Source organism: Macrobrachium nipponense, chromosome 47, assembly GCF_015104395.2.
Source record: "Macrobrachium nipponense isolate FS-2020 chromosome 47, ASM1510439v2, whole genome shotgun sequence".
NCBI classification, from domain to species: Eukaryota; Metazoa; Arthropoda; class Malacostraca; order Decapoda; family Palaemonidae; genus Macrobrachium; species Macrobrachium nipponense.
In genome coordinates, this window is record NC_087222.1 from 33,912,360 (window position 1) to 33,933,326 (window position 20,967).

Below are 20,967 nucleotides of genomic sequence, written 5' to 3' on the forward strand. Positions count from 1 at the left end.
GAAACAAACAATTCTTCACTTCGATGGGATGCAACTGAGCCATTTTAACTTATTCTGTCTGACAGGAGATGTTTGTTTGTTTGTATGGCGTTTTTACGTTGCATGGAACCAGTGGTTATTCAGCAACGGGACCTACAACTTTACGTGACTTCCGAACCACGTCGAGAGTGAACTTCTATCACCAGAAATACACATCTCTCACTCCTCAATGGAATGGCCGAGAATCGAAATCGCGACCACAGAGGTGGGACGACAACACCATACCAACCACGCCACTGAGGCGCTCGTCTGACAGGAGGTGAAACAACCAATTTAAATAATTATATTGGTAAAACAGCAATCAACTCATTTTAAAAAATGTTCATGCTTTGTATAACAATAATTCTAAATCATTCTATTGCTTAGAAAAATGTATACTCATTTAATCTATTTCCCATAAAATACTAAACTAATTAAAAGAATTCTAATTGCTAGGAACGAAAACACTTAAAACCATTCCTCTAAACTAAACAATATAGTCTAAAGACTAAACCATTCCTTTTTCACAGCCAAAATGAAACCAAGCCGAACCAAACAACCACAAAGAAACTTTAAAAAAAGACCATCTCGAACGAGAAAAGATCCAGCCATTGCAAATGACTGTCCCACCACTGGCTGGACTCATCAACCGTGATTGTTTTTAATGAAGACAGCCAGAGAGAGAGAGAGAGACAACCACCGCTCTTATTTGCGCCTAAATTCACGCGCGAGGTCGTTACTCGCATGTGAGGGGTCGTGACCACCCTTGGGGATGGGCGTGGGGCGGGCACGCAGCCCCATCCTAAATTACTTTCTGAGAATGAAACTGTTATCTCTTTGTTTTGGTTTGAGCGAGAGAGGCTGTGACGTCATCAGGGGAGGGTGCGTTCAGTAAGGTTATCGCCACGACAGACGAGAAGTTTTCTTTGTTTATTCTTGTTTAACTGAATTTTTCTTGCTAACTCATATTTTATTTAGGTTTTTTAAGTTATTGTTTAATTAATATTTCCAATAATATGCTCTGGAGAACGTTTTTCTATTTTATTTTTCAATGAAACAACTAAATGAACGTATTTTCGACGACAATCAGCGCCATGTTCCAACATTTCCTTAATTCGCCTTAGTATAATCCCCGTAAAAAAAGAAAAACGTTTTACTCTCGAAGTAATAATAAGAATAAGCTGATGAAAAAAAACGCACGAACAAACAAACGCAAAATACGGCGCGAATGCGTTTGAAAAAAACAATAAGAAAATAAATATAAAGAAAAAAAAAAGTGACTGCAGCGAACGCCAGCCATAACTAAACAAGGACGCACCACTACTCGACAAGACACAAAAAACAACCTACGTCACTCACTGTGCTCGTCTTGGAATTTGCTCTCCTCTCTCTCCCTATCTATCTCTCTCTCTCTCTCTTTCTCCCTATCTCTCTCTCTCTCTCCCTATCTATCTATCTCTCTCTCTCTCTTTCTCATCTGCTAAATGCATAAATTGGTGGAAGTAACTTGATCGTCCTTTGGCAGCTGGGTAGCTGAGAGAGAGAGAGAGAGAGAGAGAGAGAGAGAGAGAGAGAGCCGTTATATGGACATGCCCTTCCTCCTCCCCCCCTCCCCCTAATACTATACATACTACTACTATTATCACTAATTCTGGGCCCAGACTAGACGCCAAGATCAGACTGCGTGTCACCTACGAGTTCACAATGGTTTTTTCTGTATTTTTTTTTTCCTCTTATATTTAACGTCTAGTTTCCCCTCAGGGGAAACTAAACCAGTTTCCCAATGTTCATTCTGGAGTTATATAAGTAACTACTACTTTACGGTTTAAGTACTACGAGGCCACTTAAATACAGTAATAGAAAAGTGACCGTTGATAATATTTTAACTGCGCGGGGCAGTTTGATTTCAAATGGACAGGACGGACGCTCTGCTCTCTCTTTTCCGTTCTGATAATCTGATTGAATTACTGCTCTTTTCCTTCCTTTATCGCATCTTATTGGTCATTCCAGATAATTAATCATCATCCGCTGTCCCCTTTAGAATGGCGGCTTCAGAAATCTAATGATTTTTAGTTCGTAGTTTTATTTTTCTTAAAAAAATGAAGGTATCAACCCAAGTTCGTCTGACATCTAGACTAAAACTATATAATATAAAGTTTATCGCGTTATAGCCACTTCGATAGAGAGAGAGAGAGAGAGAGAGAGAGAGAGAGAGAGAGAGAGAGAGAGAGAGAGAGGCATTAATAATAATGAACAGAAACGCTTAGATCAACTTCATGCCCACACATATATCTGCAAAAGTTTCCTGGTAGCTTTTCAAGGACTGATAATAATCACTTGACTGGTTTGGTGGTACAAATTTGACTATATTTGAGTCTAAGGCAAGCAAGGGAAGGCAGTAGGGGTTCTTCAAGAGGTAAGAGGAAAGAGGAATGTCCCTAGAAACCAAATTTTGAACGTACGAAAGGGATTAAATGAGCTAACGGGAGCTGGTCTAAGGTAAACAAATGCCCAAAGCTCAAATACTAGGCCTAGTGGGCAATCACTCGGATGATACTACTAAAGATTTTTCCGCATATTTGCAACGTCCTGCGGACGGCAGCGGAATTCCATCCGTAATTTTGCCAGGACAGTGTCAACGTTCGCATATAGGTGCCAAAAACACACACACACACACAAAGGTAAACAGGTAGTTATTGCGTCTAAAGCTTTTTTGTTTTTTGTACCCTTGGGGAAATTACTTGGGAGTTTGACTTGTTTGTGTGTCTTTCATTGTACCCGTGGGGTTGTAATTATGGTTTCTGGTCCTCAGGTATGCGTGTTTGTGCGTATGTACGTGTATGTGTATGTGTTTTTTTTTTTTTTTTTTTTTTTTTTTTTTTTTTGTTTTTGTGAAAAAAACCAAAGGGAAGAACCCTTTTTTGTTCCCCGGGAAATTTGGTTTGTGACCCAGGATGACTGTCGGAGTAGGGGGGGGTACGGGGGGTTTTGAAGGGGGGGGTCCCCTGCTAGAGTCCCCTATACTGGAGTCGTACTAAGAGAGAGAGAGAGAGAGAGAGGGAAGTAGAGTATAGTAGCCATATGCCCTCATAATTACGGGTTGACGAAGGCAGGTATGTAGGTGACACAGGCTACCTCTAACACATATATCCGGGTTTGCCTCATATGATCTGACCAATTACTCCTTGGCCCCGGGGGTCAAATCCCCCCCAAATTTTCACCCAGATCCAGAGGGACATTTTTTCTGGTTCCCAGGCTACAAGATCGGTTCAGAAAATTGGAGATAGAAGAAGAAGAAGAAGGTATTTGTACTAATTGCACTGACAACGTGACATCCACTAACTACTATAGGAACGCCGTGACGTCACGACGCTAGTTACTAGCCAGCCAGACGGAGAGAGAGAGAGAGAGAGAGAGAGAGAGAGACCTTAAATATCCTTAACCACAGCCAAATGACTGCCTCAATGATCGTACAAGGTTCATCTCCGTCCCCACTGGATGACAGAGAGAGAGAGAGAGAGAGAGGAGAGAGTGAGAGAGAGAGAGAGAGAGAGAGAGAGCAGATGTCCTCGTGAGGCGAGGTCGCCCCCATTCCTCCATCCTCCCCCCTCCCCATACCCCCCCCCCTCTAGGAAAAAAGAAAGAAAGAAAAACAGAAGAGGTCCCCAGTCATCTGTTCTGTACTTGAGGTACACCAGTACCCGAGTTCAACCATCACGTGGAAATGCCGGCGGCGGCGGCTGCTGCCGACGCACAGATCAATCAACAAACGGCTGCCTGGCTGGCTCTCTCTCTCTCTCTCTCTCTCTCTCTCTCTCTCTCTCTCTGTGGGACAGCCAAATCACCCCACATATCCAAAGGAGTATTTTTCAGAAGGTCGATTTCCTACGCGGTGATGTTCACTGTATCTACAGTGACCTTGGGGTAAGGCTGACTGACCTCTCCTGATATACGAACTGGCGGATATAGTGACACTGTCGATCTAAGGTGGGCCGGAGGACGGGGAGGGGGACGGGGGGGGCGAAAAACACCCGAATTTTGGGAGATTCGAACATCTATCTATAACGGGGGAGAACACTGGTACCTCCTCTCTCACTGGTTGGATGGAAAGACGAGAGAGAGAGAGAGAGAAGAAAGTCGACTCACTTGAACGCATCTAAATATAAGAGTGACTTCAGCCTGAGGGAGGGAAGAGAGAGAGAGAGAGAGAGGGAGAGAGAAAGCACCTCCAGGCCTTTTTCTCCTTTTGTATAAACGGACTGGGCACATGGGCACATTCGATATGCCCTCCATGTACTTGAGAAAGCTTGAATCCTTGAATCCGCATTGCATAGTCTCCAAGGATAGCGTTCAAGAGGGCGGGAGACGACCCTTGATGTTGTATTCTTCTTCTTCTTCTTCTTCCTCTTCATCTAGGACGCGTCCTACAGCAGACAGTAGGATCTCCTGCAGGGGTCATAACGCGCCTCTCTCTCTTTTTTTCATCCCATTACCGTAGGACTTCGGAGGCGTCTCTTGCGCTTGTAGTTTGAGAAGTCTGCAAGCATTCCTCGTCGTCTGCCAGTCAGTGGCTTTGAAGAATCTCTCTCTCTCTCTCTCTCTTCTCTCTCTCTCTCTCATTTTCAAGACTTCAGTATAACTTGCCACCGTGTGACCTATAGTCTAATGACCTATTGAGACGTCCCACTTCGAAAAGAGGCGCTTCGCTATTGACCTGACCTGACCTTACTATGATAGCCAGGGCACGCACGGGCTCTTTCTTGCACTGAATGGACGAGACGGGTCTAAATACGAATTTTGCGAAGGGGAGGGGCGGGCAGGGGGAGAGTTGGTCCCTGACTAGATTTGAAAATATTCTAAAACATATTTTTTGTGTGTGTGGGGGGGGATCATTCATTTTGGATGGTGACTTTTAGATTGTGACTTTTGTAAAAAAAATGGATCCTTCGCGGATTATGGAGGAGAGAAAAAAAAGAGGGAGAGAGATGTTCTTTGCAAGATAGATAAATAAATAAATAGTTGGTGGTGGTGGTGTGAGGCTAAAACCTGTTAGTAGTCACACACGATGCAGCGAACAGCAAACAGGAGACCTCATCCAAACAAGGGGACGTCTCTTCTGCAAAATGGTTGTGCAACCCTTTCTCACTTTCCCTCCCACCCCCCCATACCCCCAGCCCCTACTAATCCCCTTATCCCCTAAATTCCCCCCTGGAGGAGAAAGGCAAGGGGTCTATGAGCATCCACACGAACCAACAAACTCACACACACACACACACAATCGAGACTTTTGACATCACTTCGAAGTGACCTCAGAACATCTTCCCTTTACGCTCTTTTTTTGTCTGGTCTGCGCCTGGATGGGCTACCGTGAACGACGGCCAGATGCCGTTGGGGGAGTCTCTCTCTCTCTCTCTCTCTCTCTCTCGGTGGTGAGAAAGAGTCATGAGGATTAAGTCTAACCCGGTAACAGTGCTTCGGTTCATCATACTACATTTCAGAGGGACGTTTCCAACACCATGGGATCCACAACCCACCACAGAACCCCTAACCTACTACGCCTTGACGAGACCCAGATTAATGCACCTAACAGGTACCCACGTGACCCCTGACCTCGCCGGATTGACGACCTTGACCTCGTTTATATTGATTTCCGTCCCGTCAATCCCTTGTAATTTCTACATATTAACCCACAAATAACCCTCAGGGAAATGTGTCAATGTAATTCCCGGAGAGAGAGAGAGAGAGAGAGAGAGAGAGAGAGAGAGAGAGAGAGAGAGAGAGAAAGGACATTTGAGACGAATGCAACAGCTGCACAAGGGCATTTATTTCTTGCCTTATCTTGTCTGTCAAATCCCAGTGCTCCTTGCTGCTTGTCGCTACCCTCCGACGCTGTGCTGCTGTTCTATTGCTGTGGCAATGCTGTGCTGCTGCTGCTGTGGTGTTCTACTACTGCTGCTGTGGCAATGCTGTGCTGAGGTGTACTATGGTGTCCAGTGATGTCATTGTGATTCTCTGACGTTCTATGCTACTCTGCTCTGTAATGCTGCTGTGGCAATGCTGTGCTGAGGTGTGCTATGGTGTCCAGTGATGTCATTGTGATTCTCTGACGTTCTATGCTACTCTGCTCTGTAATGCTGCTGTAATACTGCTGTTCTGCGCTGTTCCACTGTTCTTATGGGCTGTTCTACTGCTGTTCTACATCCTTGCTGTCATCTACTGCTGTTCTGCTTCAATGCTGTTCTACTGCTGTTTATGTGCTGTGCTCAGACTGTTCTATATATACTGCTATTCTGTGCCTTCGCTTGAGAAGTCCTGGTCGATTTTAACAAACACGCCCCCTCCCCCTCCCCACCTCCCTGGCCCTGGTCCCCTAAATTCCCCAGTGGGTCCTCTGGCATTCTCTCTGGGAATTGGTATAACCTCTCTCTCTCTCTCTCTCTCTCTCTCTCTCTCTCTCTCTCTCTCACTAGTACCTCGAATATGCATACGTGGTCGAGTTTGTAATTTGTGGATTAAAAAAACTCTCTCTCTCTCTCTCCTCCTCTCTCCGAGGAGGAGGAGGAGGAGGAGGAGGAGGAGGAGGAGGAGGAGGAGGAGGAGGAGGATATAATGGCAGCGAAGCCACTTGTAAAAATTTGTACACAGCGTTTTAAAAAAACTCCGACCTTGGATTTTGTAAACAAACCTCGGGACTCCATGGTTACCCAAGGGGGAGGGGGGGAAGGGGTAAAGAGGGTCTCCCCCTAAAGGTTGTGGGGAAGGGGGAGGATGGGAGACGGTGTAAGTGTGGTGTAAGTTGTTAGGAGAAGGGGTTTTTTTATCAGTAGGGTGTAAATGGTATGACAGGTCTCCAAATCTATGGGTGTAGGTGGTGTGGACATTGGTTAAATGTGCTTTTAAGTGGGTTAAATGTGGCTTAAATAGTTTTAAAATGTGGTTTAAATGGGTTAAATGTGTAAGTGATTTACTACTTAAATGGATCAACTGTGGTCTAAATGTGTTAAATAGGTGTTCAAATGGGATAAGTGTGGTTTTGCTTGTGTTAAATGTGGTTTAAATGGTTTAAATGGGTTTAAATGTGGTTTAAATGGCTTAAACAGGTGTAGATCTATTACAGTTTATATGGGTCAAATGTACTTCAAATGGGATGAATGTGGTTTTCCCTGTGTTAAATATGGTTTAAATGGGATATAAGTGGTTTAAATGGGTTAAACAGGTGTACATGACTTGATGTTTAAATAGTTCAATTGTAGTTTAAATAGTTTAAATGCGGTTGAAATGGGTTGGAAAGGTGTAAACCAGTTCATGTTTAAATGGGTTCAGTAGAGTGTAAGTTAAATATGATTCAAATGGGTTAAATGTAGTTTAAATGGGTCAAATACATGTATACGAGTTGCTGTTTAAATGGGTTCAGTAATGGTGTATGTGGAATAAATGTAGTTTAAATGGATTACAAAAGTGTAAATTAACTAATGTTTTAAATGGGTCAAATGTGGTTTAAATGTCTTAAAATGTATATAAAGGTGTTCTAGTTTAAATGGGTTATATATATATGTTAATTGGTAAAGATTAAATGGGTCAAATGTGGTTTAAATGTCTTAAAATATATATAAAGGTGTTCTAGTTTAAATGGGTTATATATATGTATATCGGTAAAGTTTAAATGGGTCAAATGTGGTGTAAGTGGGCAAAATGTGTTTCCTGCAGGTTAAATACACGAGTTAAATGAGATAAGTAAAGTTTAAAAGCATTAAATGAGTTTAACGAGTGACAGTTTAAATTGTGTATATACGTGGGCAAAGTGTGGCTTCTGTAGGTTAATAAAAGGGTGTGTTTAAATTTACAGAATATAGTTTAAAAGAGTTAGGTGCATGAATGAGTTACCATTTAAATGGTTTAAATGTGGTGTACCATTTAAACGTGGTGTATGTGGGTAACTATGTCATATCTGTGGGTTACATAAGTTTAAATGAGTTCGGTTTTAACTCTGTTAAATAGGTTAAACGAGCTGTAATTTAACTTGGTTAAAAAGGTTTAAATGCGTTTAGTATACTTTAAATGGGTGTAAATGAGTTCAATACAGTTTAACAGTTTTTAACTTTTTTACAACATATTGATATGTTAGCCATAGGTAACCCATTTAAACTGTATTGAAATGAGTTCAATACAGTTTAAATGGGTTAAATAGGTGTAAATGAATTCAATACAATTTAAATGGGTTACCTATGGCTAACATATCAATCACCATCATCATTATGGTGTAAGAGGGTTAAAAATATGCATAAAACTGATTAAATGAGTTGCATAAATGGTCTCTATATGAAGCATAAAGGAGTTAAAATCCGGTATAAATGAGTTAATACATATAGTTGCTGAGAATGGAGCCTTCGGATAATACCAATTTGTTCATTTTGGTGCAAATTGGTTAAATGGTTTGAATGAGAATCAAATTTTAAAGTTAAAATGGTTGAAAAAATGTGTATTTGTGTGTGTGTGTGTGAGAGAGAGAGAGAGAGAGAGAGAGAGAGAGAGAGAGAGAGAGAGAGAGAGAGAGAGAGAGAGGTCGTGCGCAGCAAATTAGGAGTGGGCATCTCGACCAAATGCCCTCACACAGTACTCTCATTATGAGCCATACCCACCAATCAGGCCCCTCTCTCTCTCTCTCTCTCTCTCTCTCTCTCTCTCTCTCTCTCTCTCTCTTTTGGGTTCTTTGTCTATCACTCTATTATTGATAAATTTATACGAATACAAAGTCAACCCTTTGGTATGGCTGATGAGAGAGAGAGAGAGAGAGAGAGAGAGAAGAGAGAGGAGAGAGAGAGAGAGAGGGGGGAGGTGTTATTCCCATTTTGACCTCTGTCCTCCTAGGCTGACCCTGACCTAGAAAAATTATTATTCTTTTATTATTATTATTAAATAAAAGCACTTACTAATACCTCTATCATTATCATCATTACCAAAAGACTATACAGAACAAGAAGAGAGAGAGAGAGAGAGAGAGAGAGAGAGAGAGAGAGAGAGAGAGAGAGAGAGAGAGAGCTGAAGAGGATATGGAAGAAACCGGATAATATTAAGAAGAAGAAAAGAAAAAGAAAAGGCAGAGGAATTAAGAGGTGGGCGAAAGATAAAATTAGATCCGGTATACGGGGGAGAGAGAGAGAGAGAGAGAGAGAACAGAGGGAGTCACAGAGAGAGAGAGAGAGAGAGAGAGAGAGAGAGAGAGAGAGATACTCTCATACTCTCATGTATAGAAATATCCAGACAAGATTTCTGACTGAGTGATTATACATATGTAATCAAGATTGACAAAGAGAGAGAGAGAGAGAGAGAGAGAGAGAGGAGAGAGAGAGAGAGAGGAGAGTTTAGAGGGGGGGGGGGGGGGGGGGGGGGGGGGGAGGTTAGCTATTTCGGGGCATGGCTGAATACCCCAGTTCAAGTGCTTTGTAAATATACCGGGGCACTAAATACTGGCCCCTCGCCTTCCTGTATTTGTAATTATTATTGGTATTAGACTTTTCTCTCTCTCTCTCTCTCTCTTCTCTCTCTCTCTCTCTCTCTCCCTAAATTGGTCATATAACTACACACAACTGGACCTTCCAATCAGCTGATATCAAATCACCTGTACAATAGGGGCCCAGGTTAAATAACCCCATGAAACCAGACAGACAGGTAGCCGTGTGAGAGTAGGAGCTACAATAATACTGGTAAACTACACATAGAGGCGTGGGCTTTGCCAAAGTGTTAGCGACACAAAATCAGTCTAAACTGATTTCTTCTTATATCATCACCATTTTTTCTAAGAATGATCAAGTTACTTAAGTTACTTACTTATCCCCAGATGTAACTATATCCCAAGGACTGTAATTAAAGTAAAACCCCTTGACCTGTATACCGTTCGTATGCAGTCTGGGTAATTTTCTCATCATTGGTTAATTTTGCTTGTTTGGAGGAAGGCTGAGAGAGAGAGAGAGAGAGAGAGAGAGAGAGAGAGAGAGAGAGAGAGAGAGAGAGAGAGAGAGGGGTGAGTGTCACCTAATTCTATGCAAGCCAACTTAACATTTCCAGAAGGTCTCAGGAGAAATGGCTGCATTTCTGGGAAATTAATAACACTAGTCTACCTAGGGTCCCAAACCCAGATGGATTCAGGCCCTTGCGTTCTTGGAATTGGGTACAATACCCTGGCCTACCCAGGCCAAAAAACAAAATGGGTTCAGGTCCTCGTGCTCCAACAATCCTAAAACTGGGTACACGACATCTGTCGTTCCCCGTTACGCATTCCTCCATCCTCATTGACACCACAGCCAATGGATCCTGCTTATTTTGCCACTCTCTGAGGCTATACCCTGTCATCAAATGCCCATGCCCACATAGCTCCTGCTTCTGCAAACACACCAGTCAGATGTACAAACAAGATCCTATTTCAGAACGGGCCAGGAAGGAATCCGTCGAGGAGGAACCGTCTGCACCGCTTGTCGTGCCTTCGTCTGAACTGACGCTGCTTGCAAGTCTCTCGGTCTAGGGACCCCTATGGCTGTCCTCTTGAAGTTTTTTATAATATTTACAATATATTTCTGCTCTTTCTTCCAGAACATGAATGGGGCCGGTTCTAATGGGCTCATTCCCTAAGGCAACTGTCTCTCCGCCGCGCGACGCCTGATTTCTACAAGTGTCGCTGAAGTCAGTGCTTAACGGACGTCAGCCAAAGACCTTGCTGCATATGACCTCTGACCTAGACCTCTGGCTCCGTCACTACGTTGAACCAATCGTTCACAGATCATAGTTGAGATCTCTGAAGTCTCTGCGCTGAAAGGATTTCAGAAGACTTGACCTTAACTGGATGAATGGACATGACACACTGGACAGTAAAGACAGAAACACAGAACACAGACAGACAGACAGGCAGAGAGACACGTATATGGACAAACACACCACTGTGCAGATGTAGATACTTATCTGCCTGTTACCCTCCACCTTCCTACGGCTCCAAGGTCGACCTTGGTCGCAAAAAAAAAAAAAAAAAAAAAAAAAACAAAAAAAAAAAAAAAAAAAAAAAAAAAAAAGGGCCCTAAAAGGAGGCCAAAAACATTTGGACAGAGCACACCAAGTCTGGAGGCTAGAGGTACTAGTCAAATTGGTCAGCAAAGAACCAAATACTCAACATGGTGACCTCCCTTTCTACAAGAAGAAGAAGAAGAAAAAGAAGAAGAAGAAGACGAAGAAGGGTCAGAGAAGGACCTTGAGTGTGAGAGAGAGAGAGAGAGAGAAAGAGACGTCTGCCATATTTTTTCGAGTTATAACTTGATCCCGCCATGAACCAGCTGGGTGGGCGATGGGAGATCCTCTTCTTTTTCTTCTTCTTTTTCTTTGTATTCTTCTTCTTCTTGCCATCTGGATGTGGCGTGGTTATTTGTCTTCGAGAGAGAGAGAGAGAGAGAGAGAGAGAGAGAGAGAGTTTGCTTTCTTTTTAGGTCACTTCGTCCCTGTCAAAATCTTAATGCCTTTTGAATAGTGAAGTATGCATTGCATACTATACAGTATTAGAAATGTGTATGCATATATATACATACATCACAACTACGTACATATGAAGAATAAACTTGTATATAAGTTCAACACAATAACACACACAAGTGTCTACAATGTATAGAAATATGCACAGCAAATACTACACGTCTCGCTATCACTTCTCATGCTATTTTGGATAAAATTTTCAACAGGAAGCCTTGGAACCCAAGGAGGGAAATGATCGAATGAAGAAATTCTCCTCCCACGGTTGGAATCGAACCCAGCCAAAGACCTCTCTGGAACAACACCCATCGGTCAAATAAAAGTTCACTAAACCTGGAACAACAATCTTGCTAAATATTCCCTCTGGCTTAAGAAGTGATAGAATTAGGGGTATGTATGGGTATATAGTACCCACCAGCTGACAACCTAGCCTAGGTCAGTTCAGATAAGGTCAGATCATCACAATACCTAGGTAGTCACAACCTAGCCTAGGTCAGGTGAGGTCAGGTCAGGTCATCGCAGTATCTGGGTAGTCACAACCTAGCCTAGGTCAGGTCAGGTGAGGTCATCACAGTACCTGGGTAGTCACAACCTAGCCTAGGTCAGGTCAGGTCAGGTCATCACAGTACCCGGGTAGTCCCATGGGGTCCATACCCACTTCATCAGTTTGCTATGACCTCACAGAGTTTCAGAGCGACTGCCTGCCAGTCAAGAGTGACCTGAGCAACACTGAGAGGACATTGACCCGATACGGGTCAGATGCTTTGCACGTAAACACAGCTGTGCAGTTGACCTGCAGGTCAAAGAACAGATTTATACGAGATATAGGCCAAAACGGGTCCTCGTCGTTGGCAACAGGTGATTGGATGCTTTCTTTCTCTCTCTCTCTCTCGTCCCGGTAATTAATAAACTGTAGAAGCCACATCAAAGCGATCCTGATGTCTCAAGAGGACAAGACGTCCTGTTACTTTCTTTCATTCACCCCCTTCCCCACTTATGGGGGGTGGGGGGAAAGGCCCATCCACCCCCACAACACCCCCTCTCTCCTAAAGTCCCCATTGGCGCAAAAATATCCGCTGCTTTTCAAAAAGAAAAAGAAAGAAAGAAAAAAAACGACGCATTTTGCTATGAGACTAGAGTCCATTATATAAGACGGTGGGGTCGCCCGATGTACGACGATTTCCCTACAGCCCCGAGAGATACAGAGAGAGAGAAGAGGAGAGATAGAAGAGGCTTTCCATTACGATATTGAAAGCGGACGACTCGATAATCCGCCATGAAATCAAGACAAGAGAAGGCGATGATTGGGGATTGTATATACCTACCCCTAGGGGAGGGCCATCTTGGTTCAATCCTCTCGGGAAATTCGGCGAAAGAGGCGCCGATCGGCGGATGAAACCCGATCAAAAAATAATATATACGCTCATCTTGGCGACGACTTCGGGTGCCTTGCGATCTCATCCCATAATGCAATGCACGGGAGGTGGATGACGTCACAGCGCGCTTCCCAGAAATGGCGATTTCGACACGCGTATTTTTTGACAGACCTTGTCAGCCGGATTAGCTTGAGAGAGAGAGAGAGAGAGAGAGAGAGAGAGACTACAGCAACACCCACCCGGGCCCCCCACCCCCCAAAATATATAAAAAAAAATCAAGAAACGAAAACGGAAAAATCCTCAAAAAAACAGCCAAAAATACCCTCCAGAAACGACCACAAAACAAGAAGAAGAAGAAGAAGGAAGACGAAGAAGATGAGGGAGGGAAAAAGGGAGGGGGGGGGGGGGGGGGTTGGGGGGGGGAAGTGTTCGAAAGAAGAAGGCAGAGGCAAAAGGGCACTCCTCCTCCTCCCCCACACAGGAGAGAGAGAGAGAGAGAGAGAGAGAGAGAGAGAGAGAGAAAAAAAAAAAACAAGCCACCAGCAGACCTTATCAACACAGCTATTTAGCGAAAGCATTCTTTGGATGATCTGGTCATTGCCCTTATAAGGAGACCCCCCAATACCACCCCCTCCCCCCTATCCCCCAACCCCCTAGACAGACAGACACAGCTGCTGTTGCTGATGTTGCTCTCTTACCCCCCCCCCCCCCCTGTCCTCTCCCCCTTGTGCTGGGGGAGACAGAAGCAGAGACACACACACACAGATGAGAGACAGTAGGACACATATGCAAAAGAAAAGGCTAATAGTCAACCCTTGTGGGTCGCAGTTGCTGTGTCCTAGGGCGTAGGGGTTGCACCCTCATCCCAGAATGCAACGGTCAGTGAACGAGACAGACAAACTCATCAGGTGATTAAAAAAGTCTATAAAATAAATTCTTGCGTCTCTTAATATTTGAGTTTAGTATTTAAAAATATATTCTAATAATTATTTTAATTGATTTAAGATATATTTTTTCCTTTTTATTATTTAGAAATATATTTTAATTTTTTATGTACCAAAACGATATATTTTTTCATCTGTCATTTAGAAAAATATATCATGATCTTTTATTTATTGAAAAAAAAAAAATATATATTTAATTTAAAATATAAATTAAACAAATTATATATATATTATTTAAATAACTTTTATAAAATTTTCAATTTAACATGTAAAATAACTTTAAAATAAAAAAAAAAATTTGTTTCATTTAGTATCTAAAAGTATATTCTTATATTTCAATATATCATTAAAAATATTCTTTTAATCTTTTAGTTTATTATTTATGAATACATTCTAATATTTTCAATCTATTCAAAATATATTTTTCCATCTATTAATCAAAGTTATATTTTCAATTTCTTATTTATTACAATTTTTTTTTCATTTAGTATCTAATAATATATTCTCATATTTCAATATATCATTAAAAATATATTTCTAAAGTTAACATCTCAGTTATTTTAGACTCCAAAAATAATCTCCTTTCTCTCTCTTTATCTATTGATAATCTCATTTTCACAACTAACACGTTACTTATTTCAGGCCTGCTGGTTTTGTTCTAACCTAAAGCACATCAGACTATGTTCTTTTTGGGTTTATTTATGTGATATTTGCTTTACCCATACTGGGTATCTATTTATATATATAGATATATATATATATATATATATATATATATAATATATATATATATATATATATATAGATATATATATTAACTATATATATATATACATCAACTCATTAAATAAATATATAAATAAATAAATAATCACATAAACACAACACTTAATTGCTTTCTAAGTAACTAAGTAAACAAGTCACTTACTGAATATGTAGCATAAAAACCAAATTTAAAATTTTCCAAGTAAACAAGTACTTACTTAATATGTTACAAAACCCAACTGACTTACTTTCTAAGCAACCACGTTACTCACTATAAAAGTGAATTAAAAACCAAACAAGCAGACAAGACAGGTACTCACCAACCACCTGGGCACCAACGGGCGTGACACGGAGCACCACCAACTGTAAGGTCATCCAGAGAAATGCCCAACCCAGCAAACTACGCCCACGCGAGGACCAGCTATGGGCACGAGACGACTGCTGAGCGTGGAGAGGCCACAAGGGCGTAGCAAGGCCCTTGGAGGGCGTCCGAGGTCGCCCAGAGCCTCCCATGGAAGCCAGCCTTCTGAAGACGCCTCCCGAGGACATTGCTGTGGGTAACGGCGCCCGAGGCGACATGTTAGATGAGGATCTTGAAGAAGATGACGATGACGATGACAATGATGAAGATGCGAGTGAAGAGGGAGCAGACGTTGAGGATGCGCGAGACCCGTCGAGGACGTCGCTGGAATCCCACAGTAAGGACGAGGGATCCCTGGATGAGATGTGGCACGTTCCTCTTCCTCCTTCTGCGGTAGGTCCAGCGCCCTGAAGCCTTGCCCCGGGTGTTGTCATCTCATCGCCCTCTACGGGCACCAGACAGGAACACGCTTTGGAGTGGCTCCTCTCATGGGCAAATAGTGCTTTAAAATGGCTCCTGGGGGCTAAAGGTTCTTCGCAATGGCTCCTGAGGACTACAGGTTCCTCGCAATTGCTCGTGAGGACAACGGCGTCTTCGGACTGGCTCCTGAAGGCAAGAGGACCCTCGCGAGGGCACTTCGAAGGAGCGGGGGAACCAGACGAAGAAGATTTAGATAATAATGAACCTGAAGAATTAAGCTTTGATGAATTTGAGGCTGACTGGATGACTGACGGATGACAGGGTGATTGACAGGTGAGGAGACAAATGGCAGGATTTTGGGACAGGGCTGGCCTCCCCCCACAAGGGACGGGGGTGCTGCTGCTGCTGCTGCTACTACTGGGTTTTGGTGCTCTGGTCACTATCATGGTGGAGTGCCTGGTCAGGTTTTTCGACAATCTGAAAGAAGAAAAATAGTATTATTATTTTTATTAATTAATAATCCTTGTTATTTTCAGGCCATACAGACACATACTGAAGTTCAGAGAGAGAGAGAGAGAGAGAGAGAGAGAGAGAGAGAGAGAGAGCCAGCCAGCTAGTCGCGGCTATGCTAAACGACCCTCCAAGACATACGTGCCAAATGCAGATGTAATTGCCTCATTAATGTGGGCATTAAATGCCCAGCCTTGCCCTCGAGGGACGCACAGCTGGGGAAAATAAAAGACTGCCCCGAGAGAGAGAGAGAGAGAGAGACTCTTAAAAAATTCAAGTCAGCATCCGGACCGAAGACACGGAGCCTCCGAAGCACAGTGCCACCTTACACGATTTCACGATTCCCAGGGGAATAGTTTTGCGCCAAATGAACCCAGCGCTACTGCGCACACGCTTCTGCGCAGCAGAGAGAGAGAGAGAGATACCCTCACCCTATCAAGTGTGCGTGTGTGTGTGTGTGTTACGCTCCTTCAAGTTCTTCAGAAGCATTGCAATAAGAGCTCCCGGTGGGCCGTTGCATAGGTCACTATAGGTCTAGAAGAGCCATTGCTATTTCTCTCTCGCCATCTCTCTCTCTCTCTCTCTCTTCTTTCTTATAATTCCTCCAGTACCACCGACTGGATATCTGCCTGAGAGAGAAAGAGAGAGAGAAAGAGAGAGAGAGAGAGAGAGAGAGAGAGAGAGAGAGACTTTGACGGCTACTACTACCCCTCATGCTGCGAAGTTGAGCAATGGTTAATTAGGGGCACCACCACCACCACCACCACAGTTCCAAGGGCCAACCGCCTCCTCTTCTACTTTCCTCCTTTCCTTCTCCTTCCCCTCCTTCTCCTACTTCTTATCCAAATCAGAGAAATGGAAAGACATTCTCGGACGATTTGCTTATAATTATAAGAACGCCCATTCTCGAATGGCGGTATATCAAGTGATCAAACGAAGACGCTTGCTGGTGGGAATCCTCGATGGCGCGAAGTGGCAACTTCCAGTTATCTACGAGAGAGAGAGAGAGAGAGAGAGAGAGAGAGAGAGAGAGAGAGAGAGAGAGAGAGAGAGAGAAGTAAAGGATAGACGACCTTCTTATTCTCTCGTCCTAAGAATGGAGATTTTTAAAAAGAAGTAATGGATTCTACGAGATTATTATTAAAGGAAAATGAAATCAAATGTGTCCGAAATGGCGGCAACTGGCAACTGTAGCGTAGGATACTTAGACTCAGAGCGTTCGAGTGTGAAATAATAATAATAATAATAATAATAATAATAATAATAATAATAATAATAATAATAATAATAATAATAATTGCCTCTGCTTAATAGGATACGTAGGATAAGGTTTAAGCATCCTATGCATATCCTACACGAACAGAAATGATAAAACTGGTACAAGAATATAAACAAAATGTGTAGTACCATTTACGAAGGTAAATATTCATTGTCCGTATCCGATCGTGAGATGGAACAGTGTAAATATATCCGTGTCTTTGTCTGTAGTGTGCGTCTGTCTAGCCTGTCTGTCTGTCTTTTGTGTCTGTGCCCGTCTACGTGTCCGTCTGTCTACGATGAATCAGCGTGAAAACATTTCACTTTTAATAAGAGACGGGGCGAAGCCAAGGTCACGTATGCTGTCATACGATACGGACGCGTCCTTGCTTAAAAAAAAATATTCAGTAAAAATATATTATTAATGGTGTTATTCAAAAGCATATAAGGATGTGCCCCGTTCTCATTGTGACCCGTGACCTCTGCCCTGTGAGATTATGTAAATACGACAGAGAGAGAGAGAGAGAGAGAGAGAGAGAGAGAGAGAGAGAGAGAGAGAGAGAGAGAGAGTTTCCCTCTCAATTGCCCTCCGCTGAATTCAATTAAATCTAGTGTTGGTAATTCAAGTCACATCAGAAATTAAAAAATTAATCTTTCGCCAGATGGTGCCTTCTGAGACCTCTCTCTCTCTCTCTCTCTCTCTCTCTCTCTCTCTCTCATGCAAGCGTGTTACTACATACGTGAATTCACGAGAATTTCATTTATGCCTTAGATATCTCAGAATATTCTCTCTCTCTCTCTCTCTCTCCATCAATATTAAGAGAGAGAGAGAGAGAGAGAGAGAGAGAGAGAGAGAGAGAGAGAGAGAGAGAGAGAACCTATGATTAATACCTCAGTAGAGAAAGCCTATAGATTAACACGTCAAAATATAAATAAATACTACAGAGAGAGAGAGAGAGAGAGAGAGAGAGAGAGAGAGAGAGAGAGCCAGGTGCCGTGTCTACAACACAAGGACACGATACACCCGGCGAAATTAATATCTGGATAAATATTAATTATAAACAATAATAACAAATACCCCAGACCAGCTGTTATACCCTCGCGGAAGACGATAAGTCACGTCATTACGAACAGTTCCGTCAGTTTGGGGGGGCTGTGAGAGGGGGGTAAGGGGGGGTGGGGGTCGGGACTGTATGACGAACATGCGTGGGAATCTTGACTCTTTAAACCCCCCACCCTCTATCCATGCCCCTACCCCATACCCAGCTTGAAAAAATACCCTAAATGATTATATTATTATTCGCGTATACAAAACCCCCAAGTCTTGTGTTACGTGGTTGATACACGGGGGACATTTACAAATGCCCAATTTTCATTTGAATCTGGGCACCGAAAGGCTCTGTGTGTGTGTGTGTGTGTGTGTGTGCCCCTGCCTAGCCGGCATTCCAGCGGCAGACCCGGCTAGACCTGTCCTTGGCTGGACCTGGTGGGTCTAGGATGGATGTAGGTTTTATATATAGCTCCCAAATATTTCACACGCACTCGGTTCCTATGATAATGGAGTGATTGGGGCATCTGAATGGTGGTTCCTAGTAAATGAGTGTGTGTGTAAGAGAGAGAGAGAGAGAGAGAGAGAGAGGATTGTTGGTGTTGGTCTCTCTCTTTCTCTCTCTCTTCTGGCATATTTCCCTATCGGCTGTCAGTCAATCTCTCTCTGTCTCTCTCTCTCCATCTTTATATACTAAAGAAATTATCTAAAGGTTTTCAATCTCTCTCTCTCTCTCTCATTAGCATATATTACCCCTATTTTTAAAAGCGGATCAAGACTAGAGGCAAGTAATTATAGGCCTGTGAGTCTAACACCACACATGAAAGTGTGTGAAAGGGTAATAAAGAAAAATATAATGAAACATTTAATGAAAAATAATTTGTTTAATATAGGACAACATGGTTTTGTACCCGGAAAAATTACACAAACCCAACTGTTAGTCCACCGATGAGAACATCTATAAAAATATGATAAACGGAAAAGAAACAGATGTGGTTTACCTAGACTTTGCAAAAACTTTTGACAAGGTAGACCATAATATATTAGCGAAGAAAATTAGAAAACATAATATAGTGGACAAAGTAGGAAGATGGATAAAAGAATTTTTAAGAAACAGAAAACAGATAGTTATTGCAAACGATGAGAAATCGGATGAAGCTAAGGTAATATCCGGTGTGCCACAAGGTACGGTGCTAGCTGCATTGCTGTTTATTATGATTGCAGACATAGACAGTAATGTTAAGGAATCGGTAGTGAGCACTTTCGCCGATGACACAAAAATAAGTAGAGAAATTATTTGTGATGAAGCTAGGAACGCGCTACAAAGAGACCTTAACAAAGTATATAAATGGGCAGAGGTAAATAGGATGGTATTTAACTCTGATAAATTTGAATCAATAAATTATGGAGACAGAGAAAGAAAGCTATATGCATATTGGGGACCTAATGACGAAACAATCACAAATAAGGAAGCAGTTAAAGACCTTGGTGTGATGTTGAATAGGAACATGTTATGCAATGATCAAATAGCAATACCATTGGCAAAATGTAAAGCAAAAATGGGAATGTTATTACGGCACTTCAAAGCAAGAAAAGCCGAACACATGATTATGCTTTATAAAACGCATGTAAGTAGTCCACTTGAATATTGCAATGTGATATGGTACCCACACTACCAAAAGGACAATGCACAAATAGAGAGTGTACAAAGGTCCTTTACAGCTAGAATAGAAGAAGTTAAGGACCTTGACTGGGAAAGACTACCATTTTTAAAATTATACAGTCTCGAAAGGAGGAGAAAACGCTACATGATAATTCAGGCATGGAAACAGATAGAAGGAATTGCCGAAAACATCATGGAGCTAAAAATATCAGAAAGAGCAAGCAGAGGTAGATTACTAGTGCCCAAAACTATACCAGGAAAAATAAGGAAAGCACACGGGACATTAATCCACTACGCACCATCTGAGGAACATATCAGGAGTGAGCGTAGATGTGTTTAAGAATAAGCTCGACAGAGATCTAACCTGCATCCCAGACCATCCAAGATTGGAAGATGCAAAATATACCGGAAGATGCACTAGCAACTCTCTGGTAGACATCAGAGGTGCCTCACAATGAGGGACCTGGGGAAACCCGAACGAGATGTAAGGTCTGTAAGGTAAGGTAAGGTCTCTCTCTCTCTCTCTACTAACATAGTAGACACAGACAGGGGGGAAAATTATAAACCTCCCGCCCGCCCACGTCCTACTACTAACAGGGTGGGGCTGCTAGCCTCACACCCTCTCCCCAAAATATCTGCGACCCCCATTAGTCGACTGAGTATCAGGTACGTATTTTCAATTGCTGAAGTCGGCACAGGTAGAATTATTTGAATTCCGTTTACTGAGAGAGAGAGAGAGAGAGAGAAACTATAGCTTAATACGTCGGTAGAGAGAGAGAGAGAGAGAGAGAGAGAGAGAGAGAGAGAGAGATTAATACAAGAGAGAGAGAGAAAGAGAAAGAGAGAAAAAACTATAGATTAATACATCAGTAGAGAGAGAGAGAGAGAGAGAGAGATCCTATAGATTAATACATCAAGAGAGAGAAAAACTATTGATTAATAAGAGAGAGAGAGAGAGAGAGAGAGAGAGAGAGAGAGAGAGAATCCTATAGATTAATACATCAAGGAGAGACAAAAAACTAGTTGATTTAAAACGAGAGAGAGAGAGAGAGAGAGAGAGAGAGAGAGAGAGAGAGAGAGAGAGAGATCCTATAGAT

The 20,967-nt window shown here is 42.4% G+C and overlaps 1 protein-coding gene across 7 annotated transcripts in view; it reads right to left on the minus strand.

Annotated features, from left to right (window-relative positions):
• LOC135204858 (BMP-binding endothelial regulator protein-like) overlaps positions 1–20,967 on the minus strand; it is a 57,497-nt gene that overhangs the window by 26,657 nt on the left and 9,873 nt on the right. For all 7 annotated transcript variants that reach the window (XM_064235076.1, XM_064235075.1, XM_064235078.1 and 4 more), the window contains one exon: positions 14,932–15,869. In XM_064235076.1, coding sequence (XP_064091146.1) covers positions 14,932–15,838 — 907 coding nt within the window. In that variant the 5' untranslated portion in view covers positions 15,839–15,869. The remainder of the gene's footprint in view (positions 1–14,931; positions 15,870–20,967) is intronic.